General features: G+C 46.4%; 1 protein-coding gene and 1 long non-coding RNA gene across 2 annotated transcripts in view; one reads left to right on the forward strand and one right to left on the reverse strand.

The window, feature by feature from the left end:
* The window catches only part of LOC306809855, a 639,653-nt gene that overhangs the window by 227,872 nt on the left and 398,502 nt on the right, over window positions 1-13,279 (reverse strand). The window lies entirely within an intron of this gene.
* ATP9A (ATPase phospholipid transporting 9A (putative)) overlaps window positions 1-13,279 on the forward strand; it is a 50,005-nt gene that overhangs the window by 31,879 nt on the left and 4,847 nt on the right. The window contains exons 17-26 of the mRNA XM_079321729.1: window positions 664-747; window positions 2,498-2,668; window positions 4,587-4,685; window positions 4,939-5,028; window positions 6,858-7,002; window positions 8,127-8,191; window positions 8,934-9,089; window positions 9,412-9,476; window positions 10,261-10,369; window positions 11,621-11,678. Coding sequence (XP_079177855.1) covers window positions 664-747; window positions 2,498-2,668; window positions 4,587-4,685; window positions 4,939-5,028; window positions 6,858-7,002; window positions 8,127-8,191; window positions 8,934-9,089; window positions 9,412-9,476; window positions 10,261-10,369; window positions 11,621-11,678 — 1,042 coding nt within the window. The remainder of the gene's footprint in view (window positions 1-663; window positions 748-2,497; window positions 2,669-4,586; window positions 4,686-4,938; window positions 5,029-6,857; window positions 7,003-8,126; window positions 8,192-8,933; window positions 9,090-9,411; window positions 9,477-10,260; window positions 10,370-11,620; window positions 11,679-13,279) is intronic.

Here is a 13,279-nt window from a genome sequence, read left to right on the forward strand (position 1 = left end):
CTGGGCTTGATTCTGTGTTTGGATCTGGTTCAGCCTGAAGGGTCTAGTTTCAAAACTATATTTGGCAGCTTTGTGCTGGGGTTTGTCAGGTTAACAGTGATGGTGGCACAGAGGTCATGGAATCCCAGAATGGTTTGGGCTGGGAGGGACCTTAAATCCCACCCCCTGCCATGGGCAGGGACACCTTCCACTGTCCCAGGGGCTCCAAGCCCTGTCCAGCCTGGCCTGGACACTGCCAGGGATCCAGGGGCATCCTCAGCAGTAACTTCAGATTCTGATTCTGTGCTGTTCAGGTGAATAATAATAACTCAGTCTTATTTTAAAGAGTTGATTGCCAAAGATGTGAAGTCTGCAAATTACAGGCTTGTGCCCTTTTACTTAGAGATAGACAATGTAATCAGTGGGATTGTATTTGCCACCCTGGTGTAGCAGAGAACATTTTTATCCCTGACCACTGGATTAGGTCAGAAAGCACTGCAGATCCCCTCTTTCCTCTGGAGTTTATCATGCACTTTATCAGATATTACAGACTCACTGGGGTTGCTCAAATGGGATGGTTATTTTCTTAACCTGCTATCTTACACTGCCATCTCCACACTGCTGTGCATAAATCATTTCAGTGGAGCTGCAGTTGATGGTTTACAATGTGCCCCTTCCTTGCAGTGTGGTAACATGGCTCGGGAGGGCCTGAGGGTTCTTGTCGTGGCCAAGAAGTCTCTGACAGAAGAGCAGTATCAAGACTTTGAAGTAAGTTTTTATTTGTTTTTTCTTCCCTTTGTTTTTAAACAGTGAATCACTGAAGTGATTCTCACAAAACTCTTGTGATAATGCTGCTAGAATTTTTGTTCTGAAGTGTCTTGATATTCTTTTAATCAAAGTTGCTTTACCCTCTTTGTTATCTTACTGCTCTGGGCCTGTTTGAGCTGCTCTGGCAGCTCCCAGCTTAGCCCTTTTCACCCACACCCAATGGAATAAACTTCAAACTTCAAAACCAAAATACAGAAAATGCCTGAGTTTGTCCTGACCACCACCCACCACCAGCTCCTACAAGCAGGGACACAGGGACACAGGGGACACAGGCTCTACAGGAGCTACATCCTCTTTAAACTTCCAACCCAGTTCTGGGTCTGTGATGGAACCTGTAAGGGCTGGTGGTGCCTGGCACAGACTGAGGTGGGAAATGCTTCAGGGAGCTGCTGCTGTGTGTCCCTGGGCAGTTGCAGGAGGGCACAGAAGGCCCAGCAGCTGCTGGAGAGCCTGCCAGCAGCTCCCTCCCTCCATGGGCAACACTTCCAGAAACAACAGCAGCAGAGAATCCCAAGCTGTTCCACCTCATCCCTGCATTAACTGAGCAGTTCCTGCAAGGGTGAGGGGTGCAGGGACAAGAGCAAGGCAGTGAGAGGGTGTTTGAGGGTGTGAGAGCAAGAGAGTGAAGTAAGAGAGTGGTTTTTCTCATTTACAATGCAATAAATCTTTTTCTATGTTGAATATTCTAATTTCTACTAACCTAATACAAGATGCAAATTTTATAGCATTTACATACAGCTTATAAGAATCATTACATTACTGTAAAGTGTTATACATTAAACTTTTAAAACTGCTCTTTGGAGCCCTTCTGCTAAGCCAGCAGGGTCTTCTGTGACCTCTGGAGCTGCTCCCCAGCAGAAGGCATTGTTCTGTCAAGGGGGGATGACTTTGGCCAGCCATCCTATTGTCTTCTAGTTATTTAGGAACTAAGGTTTGCTGTCTCAAAGATGGCTTTCATTTCAATCTGGCTTGTAGTTTCTTTTTGCTAAGCAATCATATTTATAAAGTTTTCCTGATTCATCCTTCCCAACACCTGCCCTGTGTCCCCTGTCACCCTGCCCTGTGTCCCTGTGTCCCTGCCCTGTGTCACCCTGCCCTGTGTCCCTGTGTCCCTGCCCTGTCCCCTGTGTCCCTGTGTCCCTGCCCTGTGTCCCCTGTGTCCCCTGTCCCCTGTGTTCTCTGTGTCACCCTGTGTCCCCTGTGTCCCTGCCCTGTCCCCTGTGTCCCTGCCCTGTGTCACCCTGTCCCCTGTGTCCCTGTGTCCCTGCCCTGTCCCCTGTGTCCCTGTGTCCCTGCCCTGTGTCACCTGTCACCCTGTGTCCCTGCCCTGTGTCCCGTGTTCCCTGTCACCCTGTGTCCCCTGTCCCCTGTGTTCTCTGTGTCACCCTGTGTCCCTGCCCTGTCCCCTGTGTCCCTATGTCCCTGTGTCCCTGCCCTGTGTCACCCTGTCCCTTGTGTCCCCTGTCCCCCGTGTCCCCTGTGTCACCCTGTCCCTTGTGTCCCTGTGTCCCCTGTCACCCTGCCCTGTGTCCCCTGTCCCCCGTGTCCCCTGTGTCACCCTATGTCCCCTGTCCCCTGTGTCCCCTGTCCCCTGTGTACCTGTATCCCCTGTCCCCCATGTCCCCTGTGTCCCCTGTGTCCCCTGTCCCCTGTGTCCCCTGTGTCCCCCTATGTCCCTGCCCATCCCCAGGCTCGCTACGTGCAGGCCAAGCTGAGCGTTCACGACCGCTCGCTCAAGGTGGCCACGGTGATCGAGAGCCTGGAGATGGAGCTGGAGCTGCTGTGCCTGACGGGGGTGGAGGATCAGCTGCAGGCAGACGTGCGGCCCACGCTGGAGACGCTGAGGAACGCGGGCATCAAGGTGAGCGCGGCCAGGCCTGCCCGGCCTGCGGCACCGCCGGGGGCCTGGCCACGCTTAGCTAGGCCGTGTGCAGTGCCCACACACACCCTCTGCTGGGTAAAAGCTGGGGGGTTTAAACCTCCCTTTGGGAGCAGAACCTGCTCATCAAAACAAGTATTGCTGTGTGTTCTGCCTGTGGGGCCAGCCCAGAGCACTGGCTGTGTCTGGCCCCATCTCCTGCCTGGGGAAGGCAACAGGAGCAGTTCCCCCTCTCTGCTGAAGATGGAAGACAATGTTTGATGCCACAGCAATGCAGGGCAGAAGGGGCAGTGCCAGGTGTCGTGGCTTCAGCCCTCAGAAGGTGAAAACAGAGCAGGTCAATGAGGTTTTCCCCTCTCCAAATGGTTCGTGGTGCAGGGGAGCCTCTACAGCTCCATCAGGCTCAGGGTCAGAGTGAGACACCCAATTCCAGCCAGCACCTATTCCTTCTTCTCAGAAAAAAGGAAAAGCAGAGACACACCAGTGTACAATGCAACCACAATCTGAAAAACAAGGCCACTGGCATGTTTGGTAAAGCCCAGGCTGAAACCAGCCCAGGATGTGTGATCTTCCAAAAATCTGCCAGCCCCTGCAGGATTCAAACTTCTTACATGACCACAGCCACATGAAGAATGAAATGAAATGAGGTAGTAAATCCTAATACAAGTGTATCACCTCTTGTGCTTTTCATGCCCTCACGTGCTCTGGCTCCTCCTGCAGAGACATGAACTGTGTGAGCACAAAGTGGGGTCCAGCAGGAGATTTTTGGGTGATTTTTCTTTCAGGGAGTTGCATGAATCAAGGCAGGTTTGGCTGTGTTTGGTTTGTGCTGCATGAGCCCCCGTGCTGGGTTTGGAGCTGTGGATATTCACATTTTCAGTAGCCACTAGAGGGGAGTCTGAGCTAAGAGAATCAGGGACTGGATTTTTTTTTTTCCAATTTTCTGGGCTCTGTGACTCCACACCTACAGCCTGAGCTGTGCTCAGCAGTGAGGGAGCTGCTCTGGTGTCTGCCTAGGTTCCCTCTCTAAACTTTGTCAGCTTTGCAAAAGGGGCAAAAAAAAAAAATGGATTAAATATTCAGTTTGGGCAAGAAAAGTAGGTGAAAGGTCCTGGTTGTGGCTTCTCTGCTTTAAGTTGCTAAGTGAGCAAAAATCTGAGGGTATGCTGTGAATACAAAGCAGGGCTGTGTGTTTGGGGTGAGTAGGAAGGGAACTCAGTGCTTTTGTGTTGATGTTTGGGGATTTTTTTAAGGTTTTTGTATTTTTTATTGAATATTCTTGGGCAGTGTCTTGAAAGAATAAAAGCACCAGTGGAAAAAACCAAAGGCACTGTGATATATTTACACTGGAGAAGGAATTCCCAGCCATTGCTGCTGACATTGCTTTCTAACTCCCTCCCCTCAGCAGCACAAAATAAAAGGAGCAGTGTAGATTTAAAAAAAAAAAACCCTCAACCAAGTGAGTGTGTTCCAGACATACACATCAGCACTGAGCTAACCCCAGTTGCATCATCCACATTTCAGGCTGGGCCAGGAGGGATTTTTCTGCAGCAGGGCTTGGTTGAGAAATGGCTGGGGAGGGACACATTAACACACAAATACACATTTTTTACCTTGCATTCTGTGGGTTTATCAGCAGAATCTTGAAATATTGCAGGTGGGAAAAATGTTACACAGAGTTTGTAACTTCCTTTGTTGTCTCAGCCTCTTTAAGGGCTTTGCTTTCTTTCACGTGTGGGAATTTTCTTGCGTGTTTTAAAATCGATGTTTTTTAGAAGAATCATTTGTATGTGTAGTTTAACAGTGCTTTTATAAGCCTGAAGGGGCAGGTGGTACTTGCAGAGGTCCTGCAGACGTGGTTGTTGAGCTTTATTTAACACAGGCAATGTTTGGATTTTAGGTGTGGATGCTGACAGGGGACAAGCTGGAGACAGCCACGTGTACAGCCAAGAACGCTCATCTGGTGACACGGACACAGGACATCCATATTTTCAGACTAGTGAGTAGCAGCCACAGGGCCTCTCTCAAGGGCCAGACCCTGGGGCAGGAGGGCTGTGAGATCACAGCTGCTCCCAGCAGGGCATTTTTATTCCTTTGACCCAACTTCCTACCCCGAGTTTTTATTTCTGTGACTGCACGCCCTAACTCAGTGTGCTGCCTGTCCTGGCTGTGTCACTTTTGTTCCCTCTGGGATTCTTGGCTGTTTTCTCACCCCAGTGAAGCACACCTTGCTCAGTTCCATCCTCCCCCAGGTGACAAACAGAGGAGAAGCTCACCTGGAGCTGAACGCCTTCCGCCGCAAGCACGACTGTGCCCTGGTCATCTCGGGGGACTCACTGGAGGTACTGATGCCTTAACTTTGAGCTTTCACATTTCCCAGATTCTGTACTCCATTAGGATATAACTCTGAACTTATATAAAGTGTCAGCAAGTTCTCCTCACAGTGTAGTTAGACAAAAGAATCCTTGTCTAGCCTGAGAACCAATGACAGCGCTGCAGCTTCAGCCCCAAAAAGTGCAAACAGCAGCAAATTGAGGAGACAATCTGGATTTGGACAATTAACCCCAACATGGAAATGGGCCAAAACTTATAAAACTGTGTAAACTTGTTGTTAATGTAGAAGGGTTATGAAGCAGTGAAAGGACACAGTGACATGGCACTCCCTTGCATGGTGTAAGAAAGAACAATTTATTGAAGGAAGCCATGGCTTTAAATAAGACACTTTGTGTGTAACAAAACACAGTTCATTGGTCAGAGAAGGAGACACCTCTTGTCCCGGGCTTTCTCATGGATCCAGCAGGTGTTTATCTTTGGTTGTGATTTCTTCTGTTATGTTTACAGTAGAGAAAGAGGCTCAAGATTGGGAATAGTCCTAGCTGAGTTTGAGAAAGCTGGAATGGAAAAAATCTTTAAGATTCTCCCCGGGCCTGCAGTGGTCACACTTGTGACTTGGGGTCCATCATGAGTGTAGCCATGGCTGGGCTCTTACACTGCCCAAAGTTAATTCTTTGAAGGGTGTGCTGGTTTTAAGGAGAGGTATCTGCCAGTAAAGGCAGCAGCTTCTCATTGTAATGGAGAATGTAAACTCTCTCCCTCCAAATTATTATAAATTTGAAATTAAGGGGCTCTCAGGAAAAGATAGGGGAATTAGGAATTAGGAACAGTTCTTTACTGGGAAAATAGAAATACAGTATTACAAAAAAAAGCCAATCCCAATCCTGACTGAGTCAGAATCCAAGCTGACACCTGTCAGTCAGTCAGGGTGGTGGCAGCAGTCCCATTCCATGGTGGCTGCATCCTCCTGCAGTGGCAGATGTGGTTCAGCTGGAGCAGTGCTCCTGGAGAAGGTGCAGTTTCCTCTGAGGGTCCAGGGATGATGTGGAAGGGTCTGGTTTTCCTCTGGAATCCAGTGGGAAGAAGGTACCTTGGTGTCCAAATCTCAGTTTTTATCCAGGTAGGAAAGGCTTGGCTCCTCCCCTGGCTGGAGCATCTCCCAGTGGGATGATGGAATTTTATCAGCCATGCACTGGGACTCACTGGCCATGAACAGGAGATATCTCCTGGAGGGAGGATGGGCTGTGGAAAGATAAAGATGATTGCCCAGCTGGTTTAAAGATGGCCCATTACCAAAGAATGTGTGCCAGGAGATCAGGGTCACTGCCACACCCAGTTCTAAACAATGGCCCATGAACAGGAGATATCTCCTGGAGGGAGGATGGGCTGTGGGAAAGATAAAGATGATTGCCCCAGCTGATTTAAAGATGGCCCATTAGCAGATAATGTGTGTCAGGAGATAAAGATCACTGCCACACCCAGTTCTAAACAATGACCCATTAGCAGGAGATATCTCCCACATTGATAAGAATCACTCCCACACCCAGTTTTAAACAATGGCCCATTAACAGGTGCTACCTCCTGGATGAAGGGTGGGTCATGGGAAGGGTAAAGATGATTGCCCAGCTGGTTTAAAGATGGCCCATTAGCAGATAATGTGTGCCAGGAGATAGAGAATCACTGCTCCACCCAGTTTGAACAGATGGTGACAGAACACACATTCCTGGCCACACCAACCCAACACAAAGGGTTTCTAATAAAAACTCCTTTATTCTGCTAACTCTGGAGGCAGCCTGGTGCTGCAGAGCAGTGAGCAGTGTGTGCTGTGTGTGCCCAGGTGTGCCTCAAGTACTACGAGTGCGAGTTCATGGAGCTGGCGTGCCAGTGCCCGGCCGTGGTGTGCTGCCGCTGCGCGCCCACGCAGAAGGCGCAGATCGTGCGGCTGCTGCAGGAGAGGACGGGCAGGCTCACCTGTGCCGTGGGTGAGTGGCTCCTCCACTGCTTTCTCCTCGGGTGGACACGTCGTCCTGTGGTGACTGGTGATGGTTTTTTGAGTTGCACAGCATTTGGTGGGTTTAGAGTTTGTGTTTTCCCAGCTGGAGCACCAGGAAGAGGTGCTCCAGAAGAGGCAGAAGATGTGTTCTGAGGTTTCCAAGGTTGTTTTTTCTTGTCTAAGGAATTCTTTCCCTGCCCTACAGAGGTCTGTCTGGCAGGTTAGTCAGAGGCACACTGCCTGCCCTCTGGGCAGGTCTTATCCTTTATACTATAAATTACCTACATGATGTTTGCAGTTACTTTGCAATACATGGCACTTACATTGCACTGTCCAGCTTTCTCCCAAACCAATCCAGAAGTGCCATCCTAACCCAAAAGATGGATGCCACTAAGAAAAAGAAAGAAAGATATACTATGCTTAAATTCCTCCATCTTGGCTCTGGGTTCCTTATTATAAACAATTTTATAAATTTATTTACCTTTTAACAATCTAATTTATGCTCTACTTATTTTTTTCTGACTTGTAATTTTTCCCATAATTATGGTAATTTTTCCAGGGTCTGAAATCAAACCCACAGAGGTCTTGGGCACTGTGCCAAGGCCTCTGAGCCCCCTGCCCAGGTCTAGAGGCATCCAGGGGAATATCCTGGATTCCCACACTGTCCCACCCAGGAATGGTGGTAATCCATTGTTATTTGGATTCTCTCCACACGTGGACAGTGAACCTGTGAGAAGGTTTCAGCTGTGGGGGGAAATTTTGGTTGGAATGGTTGGAATTTTGCACGTGGAAATTCAGTGCCAAACTCCTCATCAGCCTTTCAGGTGGCATCTTTGCAAAACAGAGCTTGAACCTGGTCAGGTGAAGTGCCTCTGTTAATCTGTGAGCTTTGTTTTAGCATTGTACTTTCTACAAGTGAGATACATCCATCACTGACCTGGAGTCTATTAAAACCAAACTTAACAATTTGAATTCATGTTTTGTGTTTAAAATCTTACTTTTGGTGATTGGGTCATTTCCTATAATATTCCAGTGTGGTGCAGATGATTTTGGTGGGGTTGAAGGTTGCCCTTGTTGCTTAACTCCCAGTTTTGTTTGTGCTCTGCCCTGCAGGTGATGGAGGGAATGATGTTAGCATGATTCAGGAGGCTGACTGTGGTGTTGGAGTTGAAGGAAAGGTGAGATTACCTCATGTTTAATGTGAATTTCTGTGGCCAGTTTTCAAGCAATTCTTAAATGAATTCTCAGACATTTGTGCAAGAAAGGGAACAAGCTCCCACAAGAATCATCATCAGACCAGTAGCCCTGTCATGACAAATAATTTGGCTATAAAGGAGACTACTGTTAAAGGGAGCTCAAATTCATTATTTGGTTCTTGGCAGAATCCCTGAATTTGTGCCCTCATGGTTAGTTTTGGAGGGGTTGGATGCCTCAGGTGCTGGAGTTCTAATTACACTGCTCAGATATACCCTACATGGACAATTAAAAACTGCTCATATCAGTTTGCAAACCAAACTCTGGGTTAGAACTCCTGGAGCTCTGTGGAGCTGCAGGACTGGATTGGCAGCAGCAGCCACACTCTGCTTGCAGTGAGCCAAAATTGTGTGAACTTTTGAGACTGAAAATTTGTGTTCAGCACTGACCTGATAGGAGTGTCATGTTAACATGTGTGCTGTGGATCAGAATCCAGAGTTTGCTTGCAATTGGAGGCCAAGGTTCAAATGGGAATTCTCCTCATATTTTTGCTCTTTGCTTAAAACCCGCAGTGGAAGGAGAAACACTGAGGCAATGCTCTCCCTCTCCCAACATACTGCAAATATTCCTGGAAATTCTGTCAGAGATAACTCAACAATAACACGATATTCTTTGTTTCCAGTGCTGACATGATCTCACTGTGCTTTTCCTTGCTCTGGTTCCCAGGAAGGGAAGCAGGCATCGCTGGCAGCTGATTTCTCCATCACTCAGTTCAAGCACCTGGGTCGTTTGCTCATGGTCCATGGAAGGAACAGCTACAAGAGGTCTGCAGCCCTCAGCCAGTTTGTGATCCACAGGAGCCTCTGCATCAGCACCATGCAGGTAAAGGGGCCAGGAGGGCTTTCCAAGGAGAGGTGAAGCCAAATCATAAAGGAAAGTTCCTGTGTCTCATTTGAATGCTGCTGTTTCTTCTCATGAAGATTTTCATGGGTTAGGGCTTGAGGTTGTTACTTTGATATGAAAACACCTGAGAAAATTCCTGGTATTGGACAAATGCCAACAACTGCTCCAAAGAAATAAAAAGGGTTAATATTCCATTAGTCTGTGTTCATTTCAGGAATGTTGCAGTCTGACCAGAGTATATTTTTAAGCTGTTACTTTTATTGCAATATCTCAGTGCCTAAAAAGCTCATTTCTTTTCTAGGCTGTTTTCTCATCAGTGTTTTACTTTGCTTCAGTTCCTCTCTACCAAGGCTTCCTCATCATTGGGTAAGAGCTCCATTTTAATGAGGAAAACCTCTGCACAATTAACACTCCTGGGCTGATTAACATGCAAGCCATGCACATCTCCACTCTGCTCACAGCTTCAGGAGCTGGATGTGAGCCTTGTCCCCTTCCAGTGCAGACACTTGCAGAAACCTTTCCAGCAGGGTGGTTTGTGATGGTTTGTCATGTTTGTGAGCAGCCCATCCTCCAGGAGTGTTCCTTTGATCCCTTTAAAAGCAGAGGGACAGTTGTTCTGGGCTGGTGTGTGCACAGCAGTGAGAGGCAGTGCCCAGCCCTGGCAGTGCCAGCCCAGCCTTAGTTCCTCTCCAAAAACTGTCTAAAACAAATCATTGAAACTGTAATCCCACTATGACCATTTATACTTGTGAGTGCATAATTTAAAAAACCCAGCAAATTCATCTCCATTCCCTTCTGATGCAAACAGACTCAGCCCTGAGCTGTAGAGCAGACTTTGGGATGGGCACAGTCATTGGCTCCACTGCAATATTTGAACCAGTCACTTGTGTGTGAGTGTTCCTGATCAAAAATCACTCAAGAAGCAATCAGTCAGAAGTCACAAAAAAGCAATCAACAATCACATCAATCCTGATGGTTTTTTCCTACCTGCAAAACTCTGGTGTGCTCCATTGGCCAGTTTTTCTAATGTGAATAATAATGAATAATAATGATTATTGGGCACTTAATATTGTATTTTATTTCTGGAGCCTAGCATTTGTTTGTTCATCTCCAGCTGAGGTAATTTACTGCTCTCCTGCCTTCTTCCCAGGTACTCCACAATTTACACCATGTTTCCTGTGTTTTCTCTTGTCCTGGACAAGGATGTGAAATCTGAAGTTGCAATGTTGTACCCAGAGCTCTACAAAGATCTTCTTAAGGTGTGGGGGACTCTTGTTTGTGTGTTTTCCTTTAAGGCAGGATCCTCATCTTGATTTGAAACTCTAAATGTGTAAACTAAAATATATTACCTGGAGATCCAGAACTTTATCAGGCATTTCCAGGCAAAATTCTGTTCAAGTCAAATTTGAATCAATAGATAGAACCAGAATTCCTGGCAGTTGCTTACTGAATGCTGCATGAAATGCAATTTATTAAAAACGCCTGGGCAAGTAGAAGTTCCATTCTGTGGGAAATTCTAGGGATTTAATATTACCAATTTGTTCCATAATAGAGGGAAAACAGAAATTGTTGGGGATTTGGCACTGTCCTGAAGGCAGAAAAGGGAAGAGGGGAAGGGATATGCTCATTTGATGGAGGCAGGGGGTTATCCCAGAGATTCTTCAACAGAAATTTGACTGGAGCATGATCTGAAGGTTTGATTGCTGTGCCATTTTTGTAACTTTAGCATCTAAGTCAGATCCTTCTCCTTAGACAAAGAAAACTTTATTTTATGTTTACCATAGAAATAGCAGGAAGGTAAATCCTGACTTAGGTTCCTTTTTAATATTTTTTTCTTCCTCCCTGGAAAATGTTTTGAATAACTGGGGCATGCAGCCTGGGAACATCTTTCTTGGTTGGAGAAAGGGTGGACTGAGTCTTCCCCAGCTCCTTTCCCTCAAGGGTTCCTGTTAAACAGATACTCTGAGAAGCACAGCCTGTTTTTCCAGAGCCTCAATAAGTCTCCATCTGGTTTCACTTGGATCTTGTCTCTTATGTCATAAACCACTAATTCTTCAACCATCCTTAGGCCTGGTCTAAACATAAGGGGTTTTGTGCTGGTATAGCTGTGTTGGCTGGAGATGGGTTTTTAAAATCTATCTGCCTTCAATATGAGGGTGATTTGTGTGTGTCTAGAAATACAATATTAATGTATTCACATCAGTGTGTGTACACACATCTTCTCTTTCACAGCACAGTGACTAAACTCCTGAGGCATCTTTGCACTGGATGAATTGTGTGTGCAGAGAGGGCCAGGTTGTGCTGGGGGAGCCCTGAGCTGCCACAGCCCCTTCATGCACCCAGAAAAATGGGAATAAAGGGGCTCTGCCTCAGGGCTGCTTGCTTAGTTTTGTTTATTTTTCCCCACATCATCTTCCAATTCTCTTATTAATTTCTAAGTTGATCAATATAAGTGAATTTGCATAAAAGAAAACCCCAATGGAGCTTTGTCTTTTTTTCTCCTCACCCAGGGACGACCGTTGTCATACAAAACGTTTTTAATCTGGGTCTTGATAAGCATTTATCAAGGTAAGAAATCAACTCCTGCTTGTGCTTTACATGTTGTAGTGTGTGTGGCTGTCTAAATTTTGCTATTGCAGAAGTTAAGGCATGAAATGAATTTCCCAAAGTATCCTTGTGGTGGTGAATATATATTCATTTTTTTTTGTCTCGGAAAATGTCGTTAGTGTTACCAAAAGAAAAAATGATCTGAACCCAAATATTGGCAGTAATTGGGCAACCCTGTGATGTAGAATTCAAACCATTGTGCCTCTTCCCATCAGAACCATCCACTGGAATTCTCTGCAAGTTCCTTGCACTACTATAGTTGCCCCATCTGTAAAGCAGAGCTCGTGACTCTCCTGCCCCTTCTTTTGGGAAAATTTCTCCAATCTATGATTTTGCAGGTTTTTGTCAACATGGAAAATGCAGAATCTGTAGCCTTCTGTATTTTATCCAGAAATGGAAGTGGCATTAGTAGTTCTGGTTTCTTCACAAGCATCTGTAACTCAGGGTCAGAGCCAAGCTCTTGTTCATGGTCATATCTCATAGACTCTAGTTAGGCTGCTAAAGCAATTAAGTAAATGCCTTAATTACAATGGATTTTCAACAGTAGATGTAGTATTTTGGGTATATATCTAAGAAGGTATTTTCTTTCATTTTGCCTTTTTTAAAATCAAGTACTCTCAAACTCCAATGTCCTCTATAAATATTAATCAGAGAATTGTAGAAAACAGATCAACAATGTGGAGCTAAAAGCTTGAATAGCAAAATTCCTAGTTTTCCAAAACTCTTTGTTAACAAGAGTCAGAATAAGGGGTCAAAATATACAGGTAATTCTTATGGGTTTAATTGATGTTGCCATCCTCAGCAGGGAGTGTAAAATCTCTAGGGTTAGCTTTATGTCCTGAAATCTGTCACAGGAGTTGTGGCAGAGCCCAGGCATGGAGAGAACACTCCCAATGGTGGGAGGCTGCACCAGAGGGAAAGATTCCTCCTTGAGCTGAGAGCACTCTCTGGTTCCAGGGTTTGGTTCAAGTGACTTCACCAGAGCTCAATGACCTGCAAACAGCAGCCAAACAACGGGGCAGTTGCTAGCAGAGATGAGCCCGACCAAAATTCGAGCAGTGCAAAAGTTTGGAAAGTTCACAGCTGGGTTTTTGAGCTCTGTGGCTGGAGCTGGGTTCCCTCACAGGTTTTCCCTTGCTGAGTGATGGATGTTGGTGTGGATTACTCATGCTGCTCACTGCCATGAGTTATTTGTGCAGGTGGCCTGGAGAGAGCCCTGGCCAGCCCGAGGGAGAGGAGCACAAACAATGCCTCGTTAGCAGGGCTTTAATTGGATTCTCCGGGGGGAGGTGGGAGGGGAGAGACCTTGCAGTGCAAATTGAGGCTCACTTGTGTCCACGCAGCTTTTCAGCACTTTGCTGCCTCTTGGCAGCCAGGCAATGTGGTAGGATAGAGGAGAAATCGATATCTTTTAGCTTCTGAGTAGTGACCAAGTGCTTTTGTGGGAGGATAGAGTTTCATGATGTTAGAGATCTCCAGTTGCCAAAACAGCATGTATTAATTTCCTATCTCCATGTGTCTATGAGTATGATAGACTGTTAGAAAACTTTGGGTACCTCTGC

The sequence above is a fragment of the Erithacus rubecula genome (assembly GCF_903797595.1).
Source record: "Erithacus rubecula genome assembly, chromosome: 18".
Taxonomy (NCBI): domain Eukaryota; kingdom Metazoa; phylum Chordata; class Aves; order Passeriformes; family Muscicapidae; genus Erithacus; species Erithacus rubecula.